This window comes from Scylla paramamosain, unplaced genomic scaffold (genome assembly GCF_035594125.1).
Source record: "Scylla paramamosain isolate STU-SP2022 unplaced genomic scaffold, ASM3559412v1 Contig90, whole genome shotgun sequence".
Lineage (NCBI taxonomy): Eukaryota > Metazoa > Arthropoda > Malacostraca > Decapoda > Portunidae > Scylla > Scylla paramamosain.
The window spans coordinates 174,004-196,500 of NW_026973755.1; the positions used below are offsets into that span (position 1 = coordinate 174,004).

Below are 22,497 nucleotides of genomic sequence, written 5' to 3' on the forward strand. Positions count from 1 at the left end.
AACGCCTTGCGCCAGACCTCGCGCAGCTGGCTGACGACTATATATCGACAGTTCCGTCGGCAACGCCACCGTCTTCAGTCGCCACTGTCACTAACACAGCAGACGTCCAGCAACTCACCCACATTGTGTCGCAGCTGGCCCTGCAGGTCAGCGCGATGCAGGAACAACTAAATACCCGCCTGCGTCGCCGCCCACCGTCACCTCGACGCCCTCGCTACCGCTCTCGGTCGCGTAGCACTACACGCACCCCGGGCGTCTGCTACTACCACAGCAGGTTCGGTAGCGAGGCCATTAAGTGCACCCAACCCTGCACTTACAACACCACCCCGGCGTCAAACTAAACGGGCGGACGTTCACGGCGCGTACGATCCGCCAGCCCAAGTCACAGCTACTTCACGTCTACGACCGACGCACCGGAATTAAGTTCCTCGTCGACACCGGCGCTGAGGTCAGTGTCCTGCCTGCCACAGACAGCCAGAAGAGGTTGCCTGTAACCACGCACCTCTATGCAGCCAACGCCTCGAAAATTCCTGTGTACGCGCGGCAGACACTACACCTCGAACTCAACCTCCGCCGCTCCTTCGACTGGACCTTTTACGTAGCAGCTGTGACCCAACCCATCCTAGGCGCCGATTTCCTACGCCACCACGACCTCTTAGTCGACTTGAAGCATGGCACGCTGCTGGATCGTCTCACCTCCCTGCGGACCCGTGGCCGAACGGCACCTGGCGAGAGCACCGGAATCTCCGCAGTCTGCCGAGATAACCCCTTCGCCGCCATCCTCAAGGGTTTCCCAACACTAACACAGCCATACTCAGCCACGCAGCCAGTGAAACATCACGTCCTGCACTACATAGAGACCACCGGACCACCTGTTTTCGCCAAGGCTCGTCGCTTAGCACCAGAACGCTACAAACAGGTCAGGGCCGAGTTTGAGTCTCTGATGCAGCAAGGCATCATCCGCCCAAGCTCCAGCAACTGGTCGTCTGCGCTTCACGTCGTCCCCAAGAAAAACGGTGACATACGCCCTTGCGGGGACTACAGAGCCCTAAACTCCCGCACCGAGATGGACAGGTATCCAGTGCCTAACATTCAGGAGTTTTCATCACAACTGCACGGCTCTACAATTTTCTCCAGGATCGACCTCGTAAAGGCCTTCCATCAGATCCCCATCAACCCCGAGGACATCCCGAAGACGGCCATAATCACGCCCTTCGGACTATATGAATACACTAGGATGCCCTTCGGTCTCAAGAACGCTGCTCAAACATTCCAGCGCTTCATGGACGAAGTTTTGCGAGGACTGCAGTTCTGCTTCACTTACGTCGATGACATTCTTGTTGCCAGCCCAGACGACGCTGCTCATCGCCAACACCTCGAGCAAGTCTTCACTCGTCTGAAGGACTACGGCATCCAGGTCAACGCCGACAAGTCCGTGTTCGGCGTGCCTTCAGTCGACTTCCTCAGCCACACTGTGTCCTCCTCAGGCTTCACCCCAACTGCAAGTCGCTGTACTGCCATCCAGAATTTCCCGAAGCCAACAACTCAGCGCCAGTTGAAGCAGTTCCTCGGGATGCTGAACTATTACAACAGGTTCATTCCCCGATGCGCGCTCCTCCTCCAGCCTCTCTACGCCTTAGTGAAGCCAGCCAAACGAGGCCAGTCCGTCACCCTTGCCTGGACGCCCGCAGCTGAGGACGCTTTCCTCGCTGCCCGGAAGGCGCTCACATCCACAGCGCTCAGTTTCCCTGCCCCAGACGCCCCTACTTCCATCGCCACGGACGCCTCAGACACCGGAGTTGGAGCAGTGCTACAGCAACACATCGACGGTGCCTGGAAACCCGTCGCCTTCTTCTCCAAGAAACTCAACACTGCCGAGAAGAAGTACAGCGCCTTCGACAAAGAGCTCCTCGCCATCTACAAGGCATTGAAGCACTTCCAGTACTTTGTCGAAGGACGTCAGTTTCATATCTACACTGACCACAAGCCGCTGACGAGCACCTTCATCAAGAACAAGTCATCCTACTCACCACGTCAACTGCGCCACGTAGACTTCATCTCTCAGTTCACCACGGACCTCCGTTACGTGAAAGGTGAAGATAACGCCCCAGCCGATGCCCTGTCACGCAACATCTGTGCCACATCTACCTCTCTCATCGATTACGCCGCCATTGCTGCCGATCAGGCCGCTGACGCCGAGCTGCAGCAACTGAAAGAAAACGCCGCACTACAGATGAAGAGAGTACAGCTACCAGGCACTCAAGTGCACATCTACGCTGACGTCTCGACCAACACCGTCAGACCATACCTGCCTCAACGGCACAGGTATCCACTCTTCCGTCAGCTGCACGACCTCTCACATCCTGGCATCAGAGCTTCACAACACATGATGACGTCCCGATTCATCTGGACCGCCATCAACAAGGACGTGAGAGACTGGACACGTAGGTGCACCACCTGTCAGGCCTCCAAGGTGACGCGACACACACGCTCCCCTACAGCCACCTTCACGCCAGTCTCCACACGCTTCGAACACGTCCATATCGACCTCGTTGGCCCTCTTCCTCACTCCGACGGCTACCGCTACATCCTCACCTGTGTCGACCGCTTCACTCGCTGGCCAGAAGCTGCACCGCTGACTGACATCTCCACTGACACCGTTGCACGTGCCTTTATCAGCACGTGGATCTCACGCTTCGGTGTTCCTGTCAGCCTCACTTCTGACCGCGGCGGCCAGTTTGAGTCCAGTGTCTGGAACAAACTGATGACACTACTCGGCATTCGACGATACAGGACTGCCAGCTACCATCCTCAGGCCAACGCTACAGTGGAACGTTTCCACCGCCAGCTGAAGTCGTCACTGATGGCTTCCAGCGACCAACGCGAGAAGTGGAACGCCACCTTACCCCTTGTCCTCCTCGGCATCCGGACGTCCCTCAAGCAGGACCTTCACCACTCTTCTGCCGAGCTCGTATACGGCACCACTCTTCGACTCCCTGGCGAGCTCCTTACCAGCTCACCCGACGCCGGCCCCTGCAGCGTCCAAGACTTCGCCAGCAGTCTTAAGGAGTCGATGAGAAGCCTGCAGCCGGTGCAACCTCGCACGCACCCCGCCAAGACCTTCGTCAGCCAGGATCTCGAAGACTGCACACACGTCTTCGTCAGGGTTGACGCTGTCCGTAAACCACTACAGCGCCCCTACGAAGGCCCCTTCGAGGTCCTCCGCAGGACGAGGAAAAACATCACCATCAACAGAAACGGCTCTTCTGACGTCATAGCCATAGACCGAGTCAAGCCCGCCTACATCCTGCACACCCCGACGGCACCTCACGACCCGACATCGCCGGCCACGCCTTCAGCACCACGCGCCACGGCTAAGCAGCACGTATCGTTCGTCGTGCCTCCTCACTCGGGGGAAGTTATGTAGCAAATAATCTAGTCAGCCATAGAAACATCCCATTTTCTCTCATATTCAGGGTACACTAAAGCTTACGCGCTTCTCAGAACCAGTAATGTAAACACAAGTCACCGCTCCAAGCACTCCGTTTTCTCTTATATGTTTTCAGCCTCCCGTTCTCTTTCTACTGCACAGATTTTTCGTCTTTCATCTCTTCTTCCTCATTTTTTATACATACACATTCTGTGCACGCTTTTCGACACATACGTTACACGTCTTTTCTATACATCATATTACTCCTTTCTTCACACAGACATACACACACACATTCACTCTCTTTGTTCATATCTTTATGTAAATCATTTTTTATGTTCAGTATTTCTTGTGTACATGTTCATGTTTTTGTTAAATAAAGTAGAGAGAGTTTAACCAGTCTAACAAGTGGCTATAAATACAACCTTAGCTGGTGAACAAAAAGAGTTAAGAGATTAAAGGACTTGCAACTGCTGACGGTTACCTGTCGGTTTTCTCTTCTCTATCTCTGGCGAGTTAAGAGATTAAAGGACTTGCAACTGCTGACGGTTACCTGTCGGTTTTCTCTTCTCACATTCCTGGCGGCTTCCACCTAGATCACTAGACAGGCGATGAACATGTTGCCTGTGAATAACGATGAGCTGATTGACAGGTATCGCATCGCCGGCTGTTAAATCTCGTGAACAATCTCGACACCTTCTGATATGAGCACATTCTCGACCGCTAGATCCTGACATTATCGATGCACCTCAGGATGTTCCTCGCTCATCCTATGGCCGCGTAGGGCTAAATGGGCACTAAAATAGCAAAAGTCTTCCTTTTAAAGTATAGCGTGTCTCTTAATACTTTGTTTCTGGCGGTCAGGTGCACGTTTACTAACTTTGTGATGCTGCTGGGGTCTCGTAGGGATACGTGGGTGTGGTGCTACCAAGGCGACGACAACACAGGGCACACACACGAACGGGCCCTCCTTCAGGCACTGTCTGCAGCAGCTGAAAGAATGTTGTTTTTATGCTGGCTGTGTGTGTGTGTGTGTGTGTGTGTGTGTGTGTGTGTGTGTGTGTGTGTATGTGTGTGTGTGTGTGTGTGTGATCTCGTCTCGTCTCGCCTCGTCTCATCCCCCTCCCCCCCTCTCTCTCTCTCTCTCTCTCTCTCTCTCTCTCTCTCTCTCTCTCTCTCTCTCTCTCTCTCTCTCTCTCTTTCCGCTAACGTACTCATATTATCCTAATTCATAGGAAATGATAGCTTGAGAAAAAAAAAAAACACACACTCACACATTAGTCAAGTGAGTAAATAATCACTCAGACACACACGCACGTAAATGAATCTAAACGGTTACACTGATGACAAATTAAATGTGCAGCATCCGTGATAAGGGCATTAGTGTTCTTCTGCTGTATCTAAGACAGTGAGCAGCTTCTCGTGTAGCCTTGCCTAGTGAGACCCTCCTTCAAGAACGTCGTGTGTGTGTGTGTGTGTGTGTGTGTGTGTGTGTGTGTGTGTGTGTGTGCGTGTGTGTGTGTGTGTGTGTGTGTGTATTTACGCACACGTGTCTTAGTTCCTCAAATATCCAAGACTTCGAAACTTAGGAATTTTTATACTCTGATTAATTGTTTTTCGTCACTCTCTCCCCTCACTGAATTCATGATACTAATTTCTTACCTTCCGTCCATTTGGGTACACTCCGCAAAACTATTTTTTGTGTCAGGAAGAGTTATGATACTACCCTGCCGAGGTTCAGAAATATGCCTTTTGGAGGTGATGCAGGTGGAGGTGAGAGGAGCTTCTGTGTCTGGGTGCTGAGGGGAGTAATGAGAGAGAGAGAGAGAGAGAGAGAGAGAGAGAGAGAGAGAGAGAGAGAGAGAGAGAGAGAGAGAGAGAGAGAGATATGAAATCTAATAGTGCGTAATATACTTTGGAAAAGGTTCATGGACTCGGTAAGCAAAATACCTTATCCATTTGTATGAAGAAGAAAAGTATTACATATCATTGTGCCCTATCATTCTTAACCAAGAAGTTGTAGTGAATTTTCTTTTTCCGAACTTAATGTGCTTACTTCTTATGTTTTCATGCTTTACCTAACATTATTATCTCTTTCCCAGTTTATTCCTCCTTGGTTCTCATTCAAGCACATTTTGTTTTATATGAATGCATATACAGTTGCTTCGAAGTTCCCCCGGCAGCAGTCCGCATTAGCATAGTGTATCTTAATTTGAACATCCAAGTACTGTCAAGGAAACTACGACGCAGCGCCAGAGAGACTTGAGACTTAGATGGAGCCCAAATACTCCGTGTTGTGACCGTCCAGTGATCCTCCAGTGTCAGAGGATTGGATGGCAAAACAGACACTCAATTCGAATGGGGTTTTTATGAAGCAGTAACGTGAACCTGACCTGGTAGGCACATTAAAGTTGGAAGCGGGCAAAAGGAACGACGAGAGATTTCAACTCCGTGAAGAAATTATCGATACGCATACAGCGAGGTGAGACATACGTGAGGGAAGGAATTCTGGCCAGGTTTTTCACAGTACTGTATAAGATGTCTTTGTGTTTTCTTTGTGAGGTGTTCAGCTGGAAGATAAACTTTTGTACTCATGTAAGAGAGCGTGTACACAGTGTGTCCTTTAACAACACGTACTCGTATGCTTGATGAGCGAGACGTATCACTACAAGTAAAGCGCCTCACACCTAGTGAGCGAACATCAAAACCTTACTGCCATCAAGACTCTTCTCAGTATTCTTATTATCTGGCTGAAATACAGTTCATGAGGCAGCAAACTCTAATCACATTTTACTTTCGCTTTGTTCACCTTTCGTAACGCCAAAGGATGGTGTGGTAAGCCTGTGACAAGATCGTTGGTATACTCCCAGCCGGTGGCGTAAAACAATTTCCATTAGGGCTGGGACTAATTGAGCTACGCCCACGTTATTAAAGCGAGAATAATTAAAAGCCCACGTAAATCAGTAATCATGATCAGAAGTCGAACCTAACCAAAACATGGTCCTGAAAATGTAAACCCGGAAGGAGTAACAGTGAAACATTTAGAGACGCACGAAGGAGAACAGGAAAAGTGTATGGAGTGTGGTGTTCCTTGGGGCTAACGTGCTGCCTTGACCAAGCCTCCCCCTTCCCTTATCTACACTATCCCCCTTCTCTGCCCAGGCTTCCATCTCTCTCTCTCTCTCTCTCTCTCTCTCTCTCTCTCTCTCTCTCTCTCTCTCTCTCTCTCTCTCTCTCTCTCTCTCTCTCCTGATAAAAACAATAGTTCAAGTTAATGGTCACAAATATTAATTGAAAATGTGCGTTTATTTGTGCCAAAGTGCTTGTGTTTGTCATGAGACGTACATTGTTAAGTTTGCTCCAGCTGATTTGCTGCGGCTTAGCATTTTTGTCATTTGGTTTCGTAACCTTCTCCGAGATAGTCAGGTGTCAATCAAGGCAAGCACCTCTAGGTAGATCTGCATGATATGCCACACTCCTAGCTTACTGAATTTCTAATGAGGAGGTATTGGCTATAATAGAGAGAGAGAGAGAGAGAGAGAGAGAGAGAGAGAGAGAGAGAGAGAGAGAGAGTTCAGATAGACTACTTGTACCCTCGTTTTGGAAATTTGTAAATAGCCTCAAGGAGCAAGGCAGTGTGAAGCATTACATTCATTATGCTGTGACTGAAGACTCTTAAAAGGAAAGAAAAAGAGTAACTCATGCACTTTACATGAGTTTCAAGTCGGTTATTTTATCCGAATGTAATTTTTGCATTGTCCAAACCAGTCCAGTCACACGTGGGCTTGTTCTACCAGGCCAACATTGGAGTCTTTCCTCGGGATTGCTTTGAAATTGCTGTCTGGACATGAACACGTATTTCTGTTTCCGTGCGTTGTCTCCCATACCGTGCAATCTGTTTTTGTTCTTTTACTTTTTGTTTGCATTTAAGATAAAGAGGCGGGGATAAGAGGAATGACAGCCTTGTGCAAGTAGAGTACATGTGTTGTCTTGCCGTGGTTAGTTCTTAGTGGTGTTACTGTCTCTGTGGGACATTTTACCGATGGATCTTGTTACCACCAAAACTTTAAGTCGTACTCGAATTTTTTTTTTCTCTCTTCATTTATTGTGAAGCAATAATACATTCGAGTTACCCTTGACCAGCACCCCTTCCTCATCAAAAGAATTACAACCGCTGTATATGTTGGGTTCTTCTTGTGTGTATGCTGAGACGCGCCGACTGCGCTGCTCCTGGGGGAGACTTTCTGAACGACATTCTGCATCTAATTCTGCAGTGTCGTTTCGAAGCTCCTATTTTTTGTATATTTTCATAGATATAATTAACTGATATTCACTGGTGATAACCAATGCATCTGTCTATTGCTTGAGTGATAATGAGTTATTCCAGTTTACAGATCTACCACTCACCAAGTCAAAGAAAATATATCCGAACTCCACATAACTATATTCTGTAGACAGCATTTCACCATTACCAGACTACATCCATCTTTGTACTAATTCCTTGCACATACAGGCAAGATTCATAATGCCATCACAAATGGTCGTAGACAAGACACGCGTCACGGGAACTCAGCAGCGATGGGGTGCTTTGTTACAGCTTGCGAGAGCAGGACATTCCATATTTACGAGTATTTGTTGATATAAGGAAATAAACAACAATATAAGTAAAGGGCACATGGTGGAGGTCAACTTGTTGACTGAAGCTTAAAACAACTTTCACCGAACAACTGAGCTGCCTCTTGGTCACGGCTTAAATTTGCTCCAACCAATTGTTTCCTTGTGCTTTAAATAAATGTGATTCTCATCTTATTCTTTCTGAGAGGGATGGAGATCTGGAAAGAAAGGTAGCGTAAGATTTGATCACGTAGTATCTGCGCAGGCACATTACTTGCCACTTAGAGAGAGAGAGAGAGAGAGAGAGAGAGAGAGAGAGAGAGAGAGAGAGATTAAAACGGACGGAATGAAGTATAGTATCATAAATTTATTAATTCATGATCAGTAAAAAATGAAACACACACACACACACACACACACACACACACACACACACACAATGGGAGAAAAACTTAAGTTACCGCTTATAGATTAAGGATTAAGGCAGAATGTGTCCATTCCCCGCCTTTCTCTCTCTCTCTCTCTCTCTCTCTCTCTCTCTCTCTCTCTCTCTCTCTCTCTCTCTCTCTCTCTCTCATGTTGTCGCAGCACTACGCAATATCATGTAATCAGTCAACTAAGCGTGTTTTGCTTTCGTGTCGCAGAGTGCAAAACAATGATCAGTGAGGGCGTGGACGTGCAGCTCACCGCTAGCTGCCACAAGCCTTGGCGCCGCAGCAAATCGTGCCAGCCCAGGGAGGACGCGGCGCCTAACTCCCGTCGCGCTTGGTGTGCTCGCAGGAAGGACGGTAAGTAAAGACACTTGCTAAGCTCTCTGTGGGAAGGTAATCATGAACTTAGCACGGGATTCTGAAGGCTGTAGATGAATTTCACACACACACACACACACACACACACACACACACACACACACTGTAGAAACAAAGAAAAGAGAAAAACGCATCTCATCCTCAAAGAAGTAACAATGATGTGACTCAGTAACCAAAATTAATAGGAAGCTTTTAAGAGACTAGACAAATTTATGGATAGGAATGATAGGTGCACTTACTTACTGTAGGTATGCTTTGTATGAGGACTGCCAAGTGTGTGCCTCCTGGCTTCTTGCTGTTTCCCTTGTGTTCTTGCTTGTATCTTACTATGTTCTTTTATTCTTACCTACCTTATCAACAACCTTTCTCCCAAACCCCGTGGGCTGTAACCCTTGCCAGCATTCTCAACTATAATCGAGACTTAATCTGCTCTCTCCATCCCTTGCAAAACACCAGTGGCTTCAGTGGGACTTGGGACCGCCACACTTGATGACCGGTGTGGTGACGCGAGGCCGAGGGGACATGGACCGCAAACATTGGGTGAAGGCCTACACACTCACCCACTGCAACGACTCCAAGGTTTGGTTCACCTACAAAGACGGCAACCACCTCGATACTAAGGTGAGCGACAAGGTAAGCCAGGGAGAGCGTCTCGCACTGATGGTAGGAACTGTGGTGGCACCTTGTACTGTTGTGATGGAGGGAGTGTGGCTTGGTAGCGCAATGACAGTGTATCTAAGCATTTAGTGCCAGTCAAGCTTTATGTACTTAACTGTGGAACTGTGCTATCACCTTCTGCTGGTGGAAGGAGTGCGGCTGGGTAATGCAAGAGTATCTAACCCATGTGCATCCAGTGAAGCTTTGTGTGCTAATAATAGAAACTTGTTGTACCGCTTATTGGTAGAGGGAATATTGCCTTCTGATGCCAATGTGTCTGAATATACTGGCTGAAGCAGCTGGTCTCATGCGGTTAGAGGAAGTGTTACCCTTTTTGACCTTGTGAATTGTGCTAATTGAAAGAGCTGACTGTACACAGGTCTTCAGTGTTTGTGATTCTAGTATCAGTTGAGATACGAGTATATGGCTGATCTTAAACGGTTGATAGGAGCTTAACCTTTTCCTTGAGAAGTGAGGGTAGTCATCCAAGGGTACCTGTGCAAGGCGTGTGGCTTTGTCTTTTTTTTTTTTTTATGTAGAAAGGACACTGACCAAGGGCAACAAAAATCCAATAAAAAAAAAAATGCCCACTGAAATGCCAGTCCCATAAAAGGGTCAAAGCAGTGGTCAAAAACTGATAGCTTAAAATAGCTTAAAACAACACTCAAATGGTCCCTCAACCCTCGCACTCTCACTAACCCTAACGTGAGTGAAGTCAAATTTGCCTTAGCGTTAAACACTCACTCAACCACCCGCTCCCTTACTTTCACAGTTGGCAGCCCTTGAAAGGTTGTGTGGTCGCTCTGTTTATGTATGCGCATAGAGTGGCATTTCTGAAAGTTTGGTTGTGTTCGGATATGTCGACTTGTTCATTTTTTATTGTTTATTGCGGAGAATTTTCAGCTAATTTTTCATCAAAACATATATACTAGCATAAAATATGTGATATAGTATCATGTACACATAAAATAGTAGGTTGTTTGAATATTATACGAACATGTTACATAGCCAACTCGTAGTGACAAATCGAACATCTCCCAACCCGCTGCAGACGAATGAACTTTATGTTCTCTTGCAAAAATGCTGCGAAGTGAACGAATGCAGCACATGGGAGAAGAGGAGAGGATACTTCTATTAGACTTAATCAATGAAAGAAGAGGTGTTCTCCTCAGCAAAGCCACCAATCGTGACCAACGCCCGCATTATACTGGTCAAGGCAAGAGTATGGGAGGAGATCACGAACTCTCTTGCTGCCAGTGGTCTGGGGCCGCAGAGGACTGTAAAACAGATTAAGAAGATTTGGAAAACATGAGATCAAGGTTAGTATGTTGGTTTTAAAATGTCGTTTGGTAATTAGCAAGTTTACTTTTCCACACTCCTACGGTAGAAAGTAATTATGAGATGAAAAATTAGTTAAATGTCCGTGTTATCAGGTTAAATTAATGTTACTATTAGTTACCACTTACCGGTAAAGAGGATTTCTGTTGGGTAATTGGTACATAATAATAATTGTTCTTGTTGTAGTTTATTAATGAGTACCTTTGTAAAACATTAAGAATTTTACAATCTACCCATCTAAGATTGTTTCTAAGGACAGGGTTTAGAAGTCAAGGGAAATGTGTGTGGTAAAAAAGTCAACCTACTGTTCTGTAGACAGGTAAAAGTCACCATTAAAAATAATATAATGTCACTCCACTTTCTCCATCTCAATTGAATCCTCCAGTTGCTTCCTTATCTCAACTACCCTCTCCTGACAGACAGAATATTAAGGCCCCGAGCACACTAGCCACTCTGTGGCACCACAAGTGGCCGCGCAAAGTGGCGGGCCAGAGCACACTAGCCACTTTTTAGAGCCACAAGTTGCGACCACATGTGGTGACCACATGTGGTTATGTTTTGAATACCCGGCCACATTTGGTCACCACACCTCACCTCTACGAAGTTTCCTGCATCACTGATTAGCAGCCACATGTGGTCGCCAGAGGTCGCTAGTGTGCTCTCAGCCAGCCACAAAACGTCGCCACAAAATGCGCTGTTTGTGGCGGGGACGAGCGACAGCTTGCCACAGTCGCGAGCCACAGACACAAGTGTGATTGGCAAAGCTTGAAAACAATGGGAACCTATGGGAGAAAATATCCCCGCCACAAAACGCAGCCACTTGTGGCTCTACAAAGTCGCTAGTGTGCTCGGGGCCTAAGTCTTTAATTGCCTTTACCCTAGTACTTTGCATGAATGATTTAAAGTTTTCTTAGAAATATGCATTTGATTATTTTGTGAAACTATAGTATTAGCACCTCTCCAAACACTAAGAGAACCATGCAAGGAGCTAGAGTACCCAATATATAATTATAATATAACATGTCTGTGATGTTGTGAGGGTGGACAGCTCTTGTGAGGTTACATAACATTGAATTAAGTTAGGCTTGATTAAGTTTGGTTAGGTTGGTCTGTGAGTGTTACCTAATCTAATTTAAACTTAAGTAACCTAACCTAACCTCACATAAGCCATATAGGACAGGATAAGTTTAGTTAGGTTACTTTATTTTAGTTTAGATTAGGTTATATCAGATTGAATTAGGTTAGGTTTGTCTGTGACTTATTTACCTAACCTAACCTAACCTAATCTAATCAAACCTATCCCATCCTATCCAAAGCTGACCAAACCTCACAACAAGTGTTCCCCACTTTAAAACATCACAGACATGCTGACCAGTAATGTTTCTATAATCTTTCATTGTTTTTTAATGATTAGAGAGGAAGTGTTATTCTATAGTTTTATCCTGAAATTTATTAGTTCTTACCATTCTTCATAAGAACAACAGCAATTAGGCTACAATATTTCTTTAATTTTTGTTTATGTAGCTTTTATAGATGATAATTTATCAATATGAAATTATGGTATGGTATCTTTCTTGTACTGTGCAGTGCAGGAAAAATAAATGAAAATATGTAACTTTTTTATGTCTAATGATGTGAAATAATTTCAGGGCCAAGAAGTTTGTTAGTGACCAGAAGAAAAAACTGTGTTGAACAGGAGGTGGTCCTCTAAGTCCAGTTGTCAAGCCAGACCCTGTATTGGAGAAAATCCTTGCTCTCATCGCAGACGAGCTAGAACCGGACCCAAACCACAGTGACAGTGACAGATGGCCAACAGGTTGGTTCCATTAAGTAATAAATTTTCTGTTTTACATATCACATTTCTGTTCTTAATGTGATATTGAGTTCTAGTATATTCATACTTGCAAATATTTCTGATGCCATCCTTATTTTTGCAAATTATTCATCACTTTGGAGCAGTGGTTCCAATAATTTTCTTGTTCTTAACCCAGTTTTCATCTATACTTGATTAATATCATGGGACTCTTTGGTTTGGCTTAATCCGGCAAAATATTTCACCACATGGTCATGCAGCATACTCAGACGACTCTAAACTGTTTTGTAGCATAGAGACCAACTATTCTGTAGACAAAATTGGTGTTTTCATGTAAACTTGCCTTAAGAGCTTCCTTGAAAAAATGGTGTGCATGCACAGAAAATACCCTGATATGACGGACCTACTTTGGTTTACATGGAATCTGTCTGACAGAAGACCCACCCAGACTTGACAAATTCCAGATAAAGCAGAAATTTTTGGCTTATAATAGATCTGTCAAGGCCTTAGAAAATCTGTATTGACCAGAAACCAATTTAAGTTCATCTTGCTTAGAGAGGGTTGAACATTATTATGTACCTTGTAACTATATTACTCGTTCAATGGAAGAGGCAATCCATTCATATACTTAAACACTATACTGTAAACAACCATACTGTTACTTTCATTAATGTTATTTGTTTGTTCACAGATGTCACTGTCGTTGTTATTAATGAGAAGGGAGAGCAGTTGGATGAGCCAATGGCCATGACTGAACAGCCATCCACAGCATGCTCAGTGCCTATTTCGCTCATGCCTGCCAGAGGAAATGATAGTGCACCTGCTGCTTGCACCTCTTTTGTTGAGTCATCGGGAACTGCAGCTTTGCTCTACAGTCCTGCCATCCACAGCACACCTCTTTCTTTAACTTCTAAGGATGTTCATGGAACTGTAGTGTCATCCTCAAGCTCCTCCAACCACTGTACACCACTTCCTTCAACCTCTGTTGATGTACAGTAGCTTCAATTTGCAACAGTAGCTTCAATTTGTAGCACACCTCTTCCTTCCACCTCTGTTTTGGCATCGGTACCAGTTACCTTTCCAAGTGAATTGTCACCAATACAGTCTTCCAGTGCGAGAGGAAAAGTGAGTGGGAAAAAGTTTAAAGCAAAGAAAAGGCAAGTGGAAGACAGTGTTGGCAGAGAGTCCTATGAAATGTTGTCAAAGTTTCAAAAGGAAGAACATGAAATAGTGATGCAAATTCATAAACAAAACTTAGAAAATAAAAAGATGGAAGGGGATTGTCTATGCCAAGCAATGAAAATTATGTCTTCTATACATTCAAGAGTTGGAGACACACTGGAAGATGTGCGTGCAGCTGCAGGTGCATTTGTAGATTTCTTGGACAATTCTAGAAATAATCAGGCATAAATTTGTTTTGCAGTGTTGCTGTAAGATCAAGATCCAAAGTTTCTTTACTCACCCAGTTTAGTACAAACACTTATATATATATATATATATATATATATATATATATATATATATATATATATATATATATATATATATATATATATATATATATATATATATATATATATATATATATATATATATATATAGTAATCTCAGTGCTTTGTTTGAGAGGTATCATCATTATATTTTTTTGAAATAGTACATGGATTCATGTATTCATGTGATATAGGACTGATTTATTATATAATTACTATATAAGGGCAATGGCCATTAATAACTAGTCTCCTTTTTTTACACCCACAATTTAGTACAAACACTTAGATAATCTCTGTGCTTCATTAGTGATGTGATCATTAAAGCATTTTTTCAATAAGACATATTCATGTGATATATGACTGTGATTTATAAATAGAGGTAAAGATCATTAAAATCTTGTTTTTTTCTCAATATGTATATTTATTTACATTGGATAATAAATTACTATACAGTTAACCACTGAAGTTTTATTACTACACACACACACACACACACACACACACACACACACACACACACTAAAACTACAGTATATAATTGATTTTTCCTTTTCTGTTGCAGTAAAATATGATTACTCTATTCGATGGTGATAAAATATGTGATTATATTTTTGAGAAAAATATCTTTTACTTAGTGTTGTCATTTACCATAACTATAACAACTAGTGTATTTTCATAACAAAGTGTTTATAGTCATATTGTATACAAAGTAAAATCAAACTCATCAAGGTAAAAAATGGGAATTACAAGTACATTTTTCTGAGTAACAGTTCACATAAAAAAAAGAAATAGCAAAAATACCTTAGATTCGTACATATTTGAATACTATTTTGGATAACACTTATAATCAGTTATATGTACACATATAGTTTAGATGGAATGCTCTTGAATACCTGGTGTAATATTTGGTAGAGTGGCATGTGTGAGATAGGATGTCTGTCCGCTTGGGTGTTTACCAGATACATGGATGGAGTAATGAAAGAGGTTAATACAAGAGTATGGAGGAGATACCATATTTGAGTGGCAGAATCAAACCATCCTGTGTTATCAGAAGTATGTTCTGATATATCTAGCCCTTTCAGCTTGTTGTGCTGCATTATTGTTAGCAATGGCTGCTTCTGGGTCAACACCATGATCATCTGCATTTGAATCATCCAAATCTGCATCGTCTGATTCAAGATGATGATTTGGGAGAGGCACATTACTCTGAATTGCAAAAATATGTAGCACAACTGCTGCTACAATAATGTTTTTTTGTGGTGTCTAAAGCCGTGTAAAGACGCTTGCCCAAGCAACTAAAGCGTCTTTTTAAGACACCAAATGCACATTCTATTTTATTTCTTGTTTTAATGTGTGCCTCATTATACGCTGTTTCACTTTGGTTGCTGGGATTCATTAGTGGAGTAAACAGATAACTACGGCAAGGGTAACCCATGTCCCCTAACAACTTACCCTTGTGCATGCCTTGCTCAAATTCATGCCGTAACAAACTGTTGTTAAAAATGTTGCTGTCATGGGCACTACCCCACCATCTCGCAACAATATTAAAAAAAGTTAAATCTGGTCCACATACAGCTTGACAGTTAAGGGAGAAGATACCTTTTCTATTGTGGTACAGTTCTGGATTCTCACAAGCTGGTCGCAGAAAGTGAATGTGGATTGTGCAGTCGATAGCACCAACAATTCCTGGCATTCTGGCAATCTCCAAAAACCCTTCCATTACTCTTATTGCATTCATACCTGTTGGCATCTTCACATAGTCCTTTGCCATCTGAGCAATAATGGGCGTCACTGTCCAGATACACCTGCTAATACTTGTCTGAGAGACTTGGTAGCAGTCACTGATTGTAAGTTGGTGTCCACCAGTGGCCATACATCTCAGTGTTATAAGGAGTTGCAGATGCTGTGGTATTGGGCAACCTGATGGGAAATGAAAGGGCAATTATGTAATACAGCTGTCTCTCTATGTTCATTATGCTTTGAGATAAAACTAAACACCATAGCACTTTATTGAACTGTATACCACAAAACATTCTTTGAATATATGCTGTATCTCAGAAGAGAAAAAGAAGCATCCTGGACCATCCATTTTTTATGAAATAAAAAAAAATGAATATGCATATTCTACTATATTACATGTAGTGTTACTAAATAATGTATATTGTTAAAAGTGTGTAAATGATAAGTATGGCCTGACAAAATAATGAATATCATTTGACAGGCTCTTCTGCCAGTAATAATGGATTTTATATGTACCAGCTACTGCATTGATATCAAACTTGGAAGAGTGATCCCATCCACCAGGAAACCAATGACATGTACTCCACATCTGGTACCTACCTCTTGCATCTGCAGCAATGGGAAGGTGTCCTCTGATGTTTTGCAACAGATTCAGCACACACTCCTTGGTCAGTCTGAATCGTTGGAGGAATTCTTCCTCAGCAAGGTCTTCAAATGGATTGCTGCGATCCCGAATGACTTTTCTTAGCCTCACTCTTCTCAGCCTCACTCTGACCGTCTCCTCCATCCTCCGCATATTTCGCAACTGAAGCCACTGATGACCATTCTCCATGTTAAATCTATAATGAATAAAGACAGACAATAAGAAACCACATAAAATAACATTAGACAGGTTGAAAAATTCTTGGAGAATATGGAGGGCGATATGCTGATTTCACTTGGTAATAAAGCTATTTCACGTTCGCTTAAGTTACATTAGATTAAGTTGTTATATAAATATGGTTCCAAGGCATTGACTATTTTTTATCTGGGTGGAATATGATGCTTTTTATTTATTTATTTCTTTTGAGATATTGAATTGTGGTCACGTATGTTTGCTTTATATATATATATATATATATATATATATATATATATATATATATATATATATATATATATATATATATATATATATATATATATATATATATATAAAGTTCCCGGAATTGAAAAGTATCTCGAAATGAAAATGCATCACATTTGATACATAAATTAGTTATCAGTACCTCGAAATTAGTTGTTTTATCTCCACTTTATTTCCTTTTTTTCCTTAGTATCCATTACAAATCATATTAAGTTGTATTTACTGTTAAAAGAACTAATAAGTGATGGTACTTACCAGTCAGCTGAGAAGACCACGCCGCAGAGCAGAGTATGGGTTTGTTGACGCTTTTTCTTTATCGTATCCTTACTGTTTCTAAAAGTCACTAAAATTGCCTCACGGTTAAATTGTTGGTTACTATAGCAAGAAAGAGGCTGTAAAATACTTGCTAATTCGTTTCTGATTATATCTGTAAGATAATTATATGATTTTATCGGTTATTTCATTATAGGGTAGCATGTAAGGCATGCTTACCCCACCCTTGTCACTAACCCTTACATTTCCAATAATATTAAGGGTTTACAGTGTGGCAAGTAAGGGTTCATCAAAGGAATCGGTATTTTAAAACTACGAATTTCTCATGTAAGGGCCCTCAAATTTTCTAAAACTACGGCCCTAAGTGTCTTGAAACCTCCCTCTTGAAGGAATTCAAGTCATAGGAAGGTGGAAACACAGAAGCAGGCAGGGACTTCCAAAGTTTACCAGAGAAAGGGATGAAAGATTGAGAATACTGGTTAACTCTTGCGTTAGAGAGGTGGACAAAATAGGGGTGAGAGAAAGAACAAAGTCTTGTGCAGCGAGGCCGCGGAAGGAGGGGAGGCATGCAGTTAGCAAGATCAGAAGAGTAGTTAGCATGAAAATAGCAGTAGAAGACAGCTAGAGATGCAACATTGCGGCGGTGATTCCACCCTGTCTAGAAGAGCAGTATGAGTGGAATCCCCCAGACATGTGAAGCATACTCCATACATGGACGGATAAGGCCCTTGTACAGAGTTAGCAGCTGGGGGGGGTGAGAAAAACTGGCGGAGACGTCTCAGAACACCTAACTTCATAGAGGCTGTTTTAGCTAGAGATGAGATGTGAAGTTTCCAGTTCAGATTATAAGTAAAGGACAGACCGAGGATGCTCAGTGTAGAAGAGGGGGACAGTTGAGTGTCATTGAAGAAGAAGGGATATCTGTCCGGAAGATTGTGTCGAGTTGATAGATGGAGGAATTGAGTTTTTGAGGCATTGAACAATACCATGTTTGTTAGAAAGATCAGAAGTCAAGCGTTCTGTGGCTTCCTTGCGTGAAATGTTTACCTCCTGAAGGCTTGGACGTCTATGAAAAGACGTGGAAAAGTGCAGGGTGGTATCATCAGCGTAGGAGTGGATAGGACAAGAAGTTTGGTTTAGAAGATCATTAATGAATAATAAGAAGAGAGTGGGTGACAGGACAGAACCCTGAGGAACACCACTGTTAATAGATTTAGGAGAAGAACAGTGACCGTCTACCACAGTAACAATAGAACGGTCAGAAAGGAAACTTGAGATGAAGTTACAGAGAGAAGGATAGAAGCCGTAGGAGGGTAGTTTGGAAAATCAAAGCTTTGTGCCAGACTCTACCAAAAGCTTTTGATATATCCAAGGCAACAGCAAAAGTTTCACTAAAATCTCTAAAAGAGGATGACCAAGACTCAGTAAGGAAAGCCAGAAGATCACCAGTAGAGCGGCCTTGACGGAACCCATACTGGCGATCAGATAAAAGGTTGTGAAGTGATAGATGTTTAAGAATCTTCCTGTTGATGATAGATTCAAAAACTTTAGATAGGCAGGAAATTAAAGCAATAGGACGGTAGTTTGAGTGATTAGAACGGTCACCCTTTTTAGGAACAGGTTGAATGTAAGCAAACTTCCAGCAAGAAGGAAAGGTAAATGTTGACAGACAGAGCTGAAAGAGTTTGACTAGGCAAGGTGCAAGCACGGAGGCACAGTTTCGGAGAACAATAGGAGGGACCCCATCAGGTCCATAAGCCTTCCGAGGGTTTAGGTCAGCGAGGGCATGGAAAACATCATTGCGAAGAATTTTAATAGGTGGCATGAAGTAGTCAGAGGCTGGAGGAGAGGGAGGAACAAGCCCAGAATCGTTCAAGGTAGAGTTTTTATCAAAGGTTTGAGCGAAGAGTTCAGCTTTAGAAATAGATGTGATAGCAGTGGTGCCATCTGGTTGAAATAGAGGAGGGGAAGAAGAAGAAGGAAAGTATTGGAGATATTTTGGCTAGATGCCAGAAGTCACGAGGGGAGTTAGATCTTAAAAAAATTTGACACTTTCTGTTAATGAAGGAGTTTTTGGCTAGTTGGAGAACATACTTGGCATGGTTCCGGGCAGAAATATAAAGTGCATGAGATTCTGGTGATGGAAGGCTTAAGTACCTTTTGTGGGCCACCTCTCTATCATGTATAGCACGAGAATAAGCTGTGTTTAACCAAGGTTTAGAAGGTTTAGGACAAGAAAATGAGTGAGGAATGTACGCCTCCATGCCAGACACTATCACTGTCTGTGCATGAAGTAACAGTTTGTCAGCTAGAGTGTTTCCTCCCAGCATCTCAGCACTGCCGCCAATACCTGTCATCTCTCCTCTATTTTATCTCAACTTCATGATGTATGCAGCGCCATCAGTTTGGAGAGAGCTGCCAAACTCTCTTACACACACACACACACACACACAGAAGGAAGCAGATATGCGTGTGTGTGTGCGTGTGTGTGAGAGTGTGAGACCAGCTGTCATTTTCTCTCCTTTGTAGTCGCACCAGTGACAGTGTGACGGGCAGAGTCGCTACTAGGCAGTATGAGCTGAAGACAAAACACTACAGTTCCAGAGAGATTTATGTAATTTTAAGTGTGAAAAAAAAATACTTGCATGCTACTTTGATGAAAGTTGTGTGAAATCCGTTAGTGAAGATATGCGTATCGATCTGTTTGGGGCTTCGTTCAAGGTTTCATGGATTGTTTCATATGAAAGTGAGGTTTTCCAAGTTTCCAGCGGCAGTTCCTGTTTGGCTGCCCTCCTGTACAGTGAGTGTCTCACTGGGGTAAGCTTATACGTTCTCCACTGGATCCGCTAAGGTATTTGTGCCTACGATTTCTTTAACATTGCTGCAACAAGACATCTCATGTACGTATGTGGCTAAATATTAAGAAGAGTCGTGCGGCCCTATTTCCTATTTTTTTGTGCTCTCACCCCTCACAATGTTGGGTAGCTGGAGGGAAAGCGGGGGGTTTCGGGTGGAAAAAGCTAAAATAGAGCCAAATACCGCCTCTCACCACCAAAACTAAACAGGGAGCTGCACTACTGCTGCTGCTGCTGGTGCTGCTCTATTTCATATTTACTGGTTTAGTTAGGTTAGATTAGGTATAATTAATTTTAGTTAGAATGGTAGCAGCAAGAGCAAGAACACAGCGGCCATCACAACAACATGAACAGCAGCAGTAGTGCAGCTCCCTATTTATTTTTAGTGGTAAGAGGCGATAATTGGCTCTATATTACCTTTCCACACCCGAAAACCCCGCCTTCCCACAAGCTTCCCTTCACTGTAGGGGACACGAACCGAAAACCCCGCCTTCCCACCAGGTTCCCTTCACTGTAGGGGACACGAACCGAAAAAAAAAAAAAAAAATAGGAGAGAGGGCTGCACGATTCTTCTTAATATTTCCCCGTAATGGTATATACACACATGCATGTGAGAATATGATAAGAATTGTCTGCTGTATGGATCATGTACACCTTCAGAAACTGACAACGGAGTTTTAATGCAGACCAGAACAAAAATTATATGTTTTGATATGAGAGAGTGATATGATCAGTGCGTATGAAGTTAACACAAAATATGATGTAATCTTGAATATGTACAGGTGCCTTTAATTTATTAGGAAAAAAAAATATATATACCATTCAGGAGAAAATTCGTTTGTTTTATAATTGGGTATTGTGTCATGAATCACGATGTCTTGAGTACCTGACGGGAGTCGTGGTTGTTCGTATTCGCCCGGGTTTCGGGACGGTCCTGTGTATTGCCATGTTTTTTTTGTTTTATGCATTTTTGTATGTATATTTGTAGATCATATTATGAATATTTATTTTTGTGTGCCTTTTGCATATTACTTAGGTGAGGCTTAGTATATATAGGGAAGTGAGGTGTTATCAAGTGCGTTCTGGGTGGCCAGTGGTGACGTGACAAGGGCTGTGTCAACACCAGGGTGGTGTTGGTTGTGTGGGGTGCACCTGGGTCCTGTGTTGGCCTTTGAAGGTATGTTAAGCACTATAAATTTCTCTATTTGACTGTGATTATTATGTGTGTTGTTAGATGTGGGTATGGTTCTGGGAAAATGTGTGGATTGCCTCCATACGGTGCATAGCTGTGCAGGATTTACGTGGTGACGTGGCTACGGTGCAGGGAGTAGGTGGTGCAATGCCGGCGACCCGACACATTGTGAATTACCAGGGGTTGTGCGGGGTGCGCCAGGTTCCTGTGGTGTCCTTCCAAGCTGGGAAGGTTTAGGATGCAATGTGGGTGTCCAGTGACGGAAGGTACCGCCTAAGTTACTTTGTTTTGTGAATGTCTTTGATGAAGTTCAGGGTCAATTGTTTTCATTCTGTGTGATTCATGATAGCTGTCTGTGACTTGTAGTGTGTTCCTTGAAATATTTTGTGTTTCGTTGTCAGCTGCTCACGATACGAGGCACATGTCAGCACCAGGTGGTTTGCTGGGGAAATTATTCCAACTGGCACTTGCAGCTTGAAACGCTTTGGGAATTCAAGTTCAGACGCCCTGCCCGGTTTATCATTGGTCATCCTACACTACTACTTGATGCTACTACTACTATTATTTACTGCTACTACTAATACTTCATGCTACTACTACTACCACTACTACTACTGCTACTACTACTACTACTACTACTGCTACTACTACTACTACTACTACTACTACTTGCTACTTTTACTACTTGCTACTTTTACTACCTGCTACTTCTATTACTTTCTACTACTTGCTACTTCTACTACTACTACTACTACTACAAGTACTACTACAACCACCACCACCACCAGCACCAGTCCCACTAGGAAATCACAATGACGAGGGCAGCCAGGGGATGAATGTCTCCGTGCTCCCTGTCGACTGCCGCCGTCCATGCCACGCGGTGCCTCGCCGCCGCCTCATAACACTGCTGGTTTTGTGGATTCCTGCATTCTTATGGTGTCGCCTTACAACCTCGCGCTCCACCACCACGACTCCGGGGACACATAGACACTTTTTCTTCGCGTGTTTGTCTTCCACCGCACGGATGTACTTATATAAGGAAATCGTGAGAGGAGAGAGGAGAGAGAGAGAGAGAGAGAGGAGAGATGAGGAGAGAGAGAGAGAGAGAGAGAGAGAGGAGAGAGAGAGAGAGAGAGAGAGAGAGAGAGAGAAGGGGGGGG

General features: G+C 43.4%; 1 protein-coding gene and 1 long non-coding RNA gene across 3 annotated transcripts; one reads left to right on the plus strand and one right to left on the minus strand.

Moving 5' to 3' along the window:
- The first annotated feature begins 8,694 nt into the window (after window positions 1-8,694).
- On the plus strand, window positions 8,695-14,140 carry LOC135098886 (uncharacterized). Of its 2 annotated transcripts, none has more exons than XR_010267471.1 (5): window positions 8,695-8,832; window positions 9,310-9,486; window positions 10,562-10,829; window positions 12,498-12,664; window positions 13,353-14,140. It is a non-coding gene; the product is annotated as an uncharacterized LOC135098886 (long non-coding RNA). The 2 variants fall into 2 exon arrangements; XR_010267472.1 differs by having other exon boundaries at window positions 9,310-9,474.
- Window positions 14,141-15,039: 899 nt separating this feature from the next.
- Window positions 15,040-16,687, minus strand: LOC135098894 (putative nuclease HARBI1). The gene is made up of 2 exons (XM_064001303.1): window positions 16,492-16,687; window positions 15,040-16,071 (listed from the first exon to the last, which is right to left on the minus strand). Exons 1-2 carry the CDS (start codon window positions 16,685-16,687, stop codon window positions 15,353-15,355), a joined length of 915 nt encoding a protein of 304 aa, XP_063857373.1. The 3' UTR covers window positions 15,040-15,352.
- Between the last annotated feature and the right edge of the window lie 5,810 nt (window positions 16,688-22,497).

What these genes read in the sequence shown, in the direction of transcription:
- LOC135098894 (XM_064001303.1), bottom strand. Translation starts at nt 16,687, where the DNA reads ATGCGGAGGATGGAGGAGACGGTCAGAGTGAGGCTGAGAAGAGTGAGG. An exon ending in CATTGCTGCAGATGCAAGAG is followed by an intron (nt 16,072 to 16,491) that starts GTAGGTACCAGA and finishes ATTTCCCATCAG; the next exon opens with GTTGCCCAATACCACAGCAT.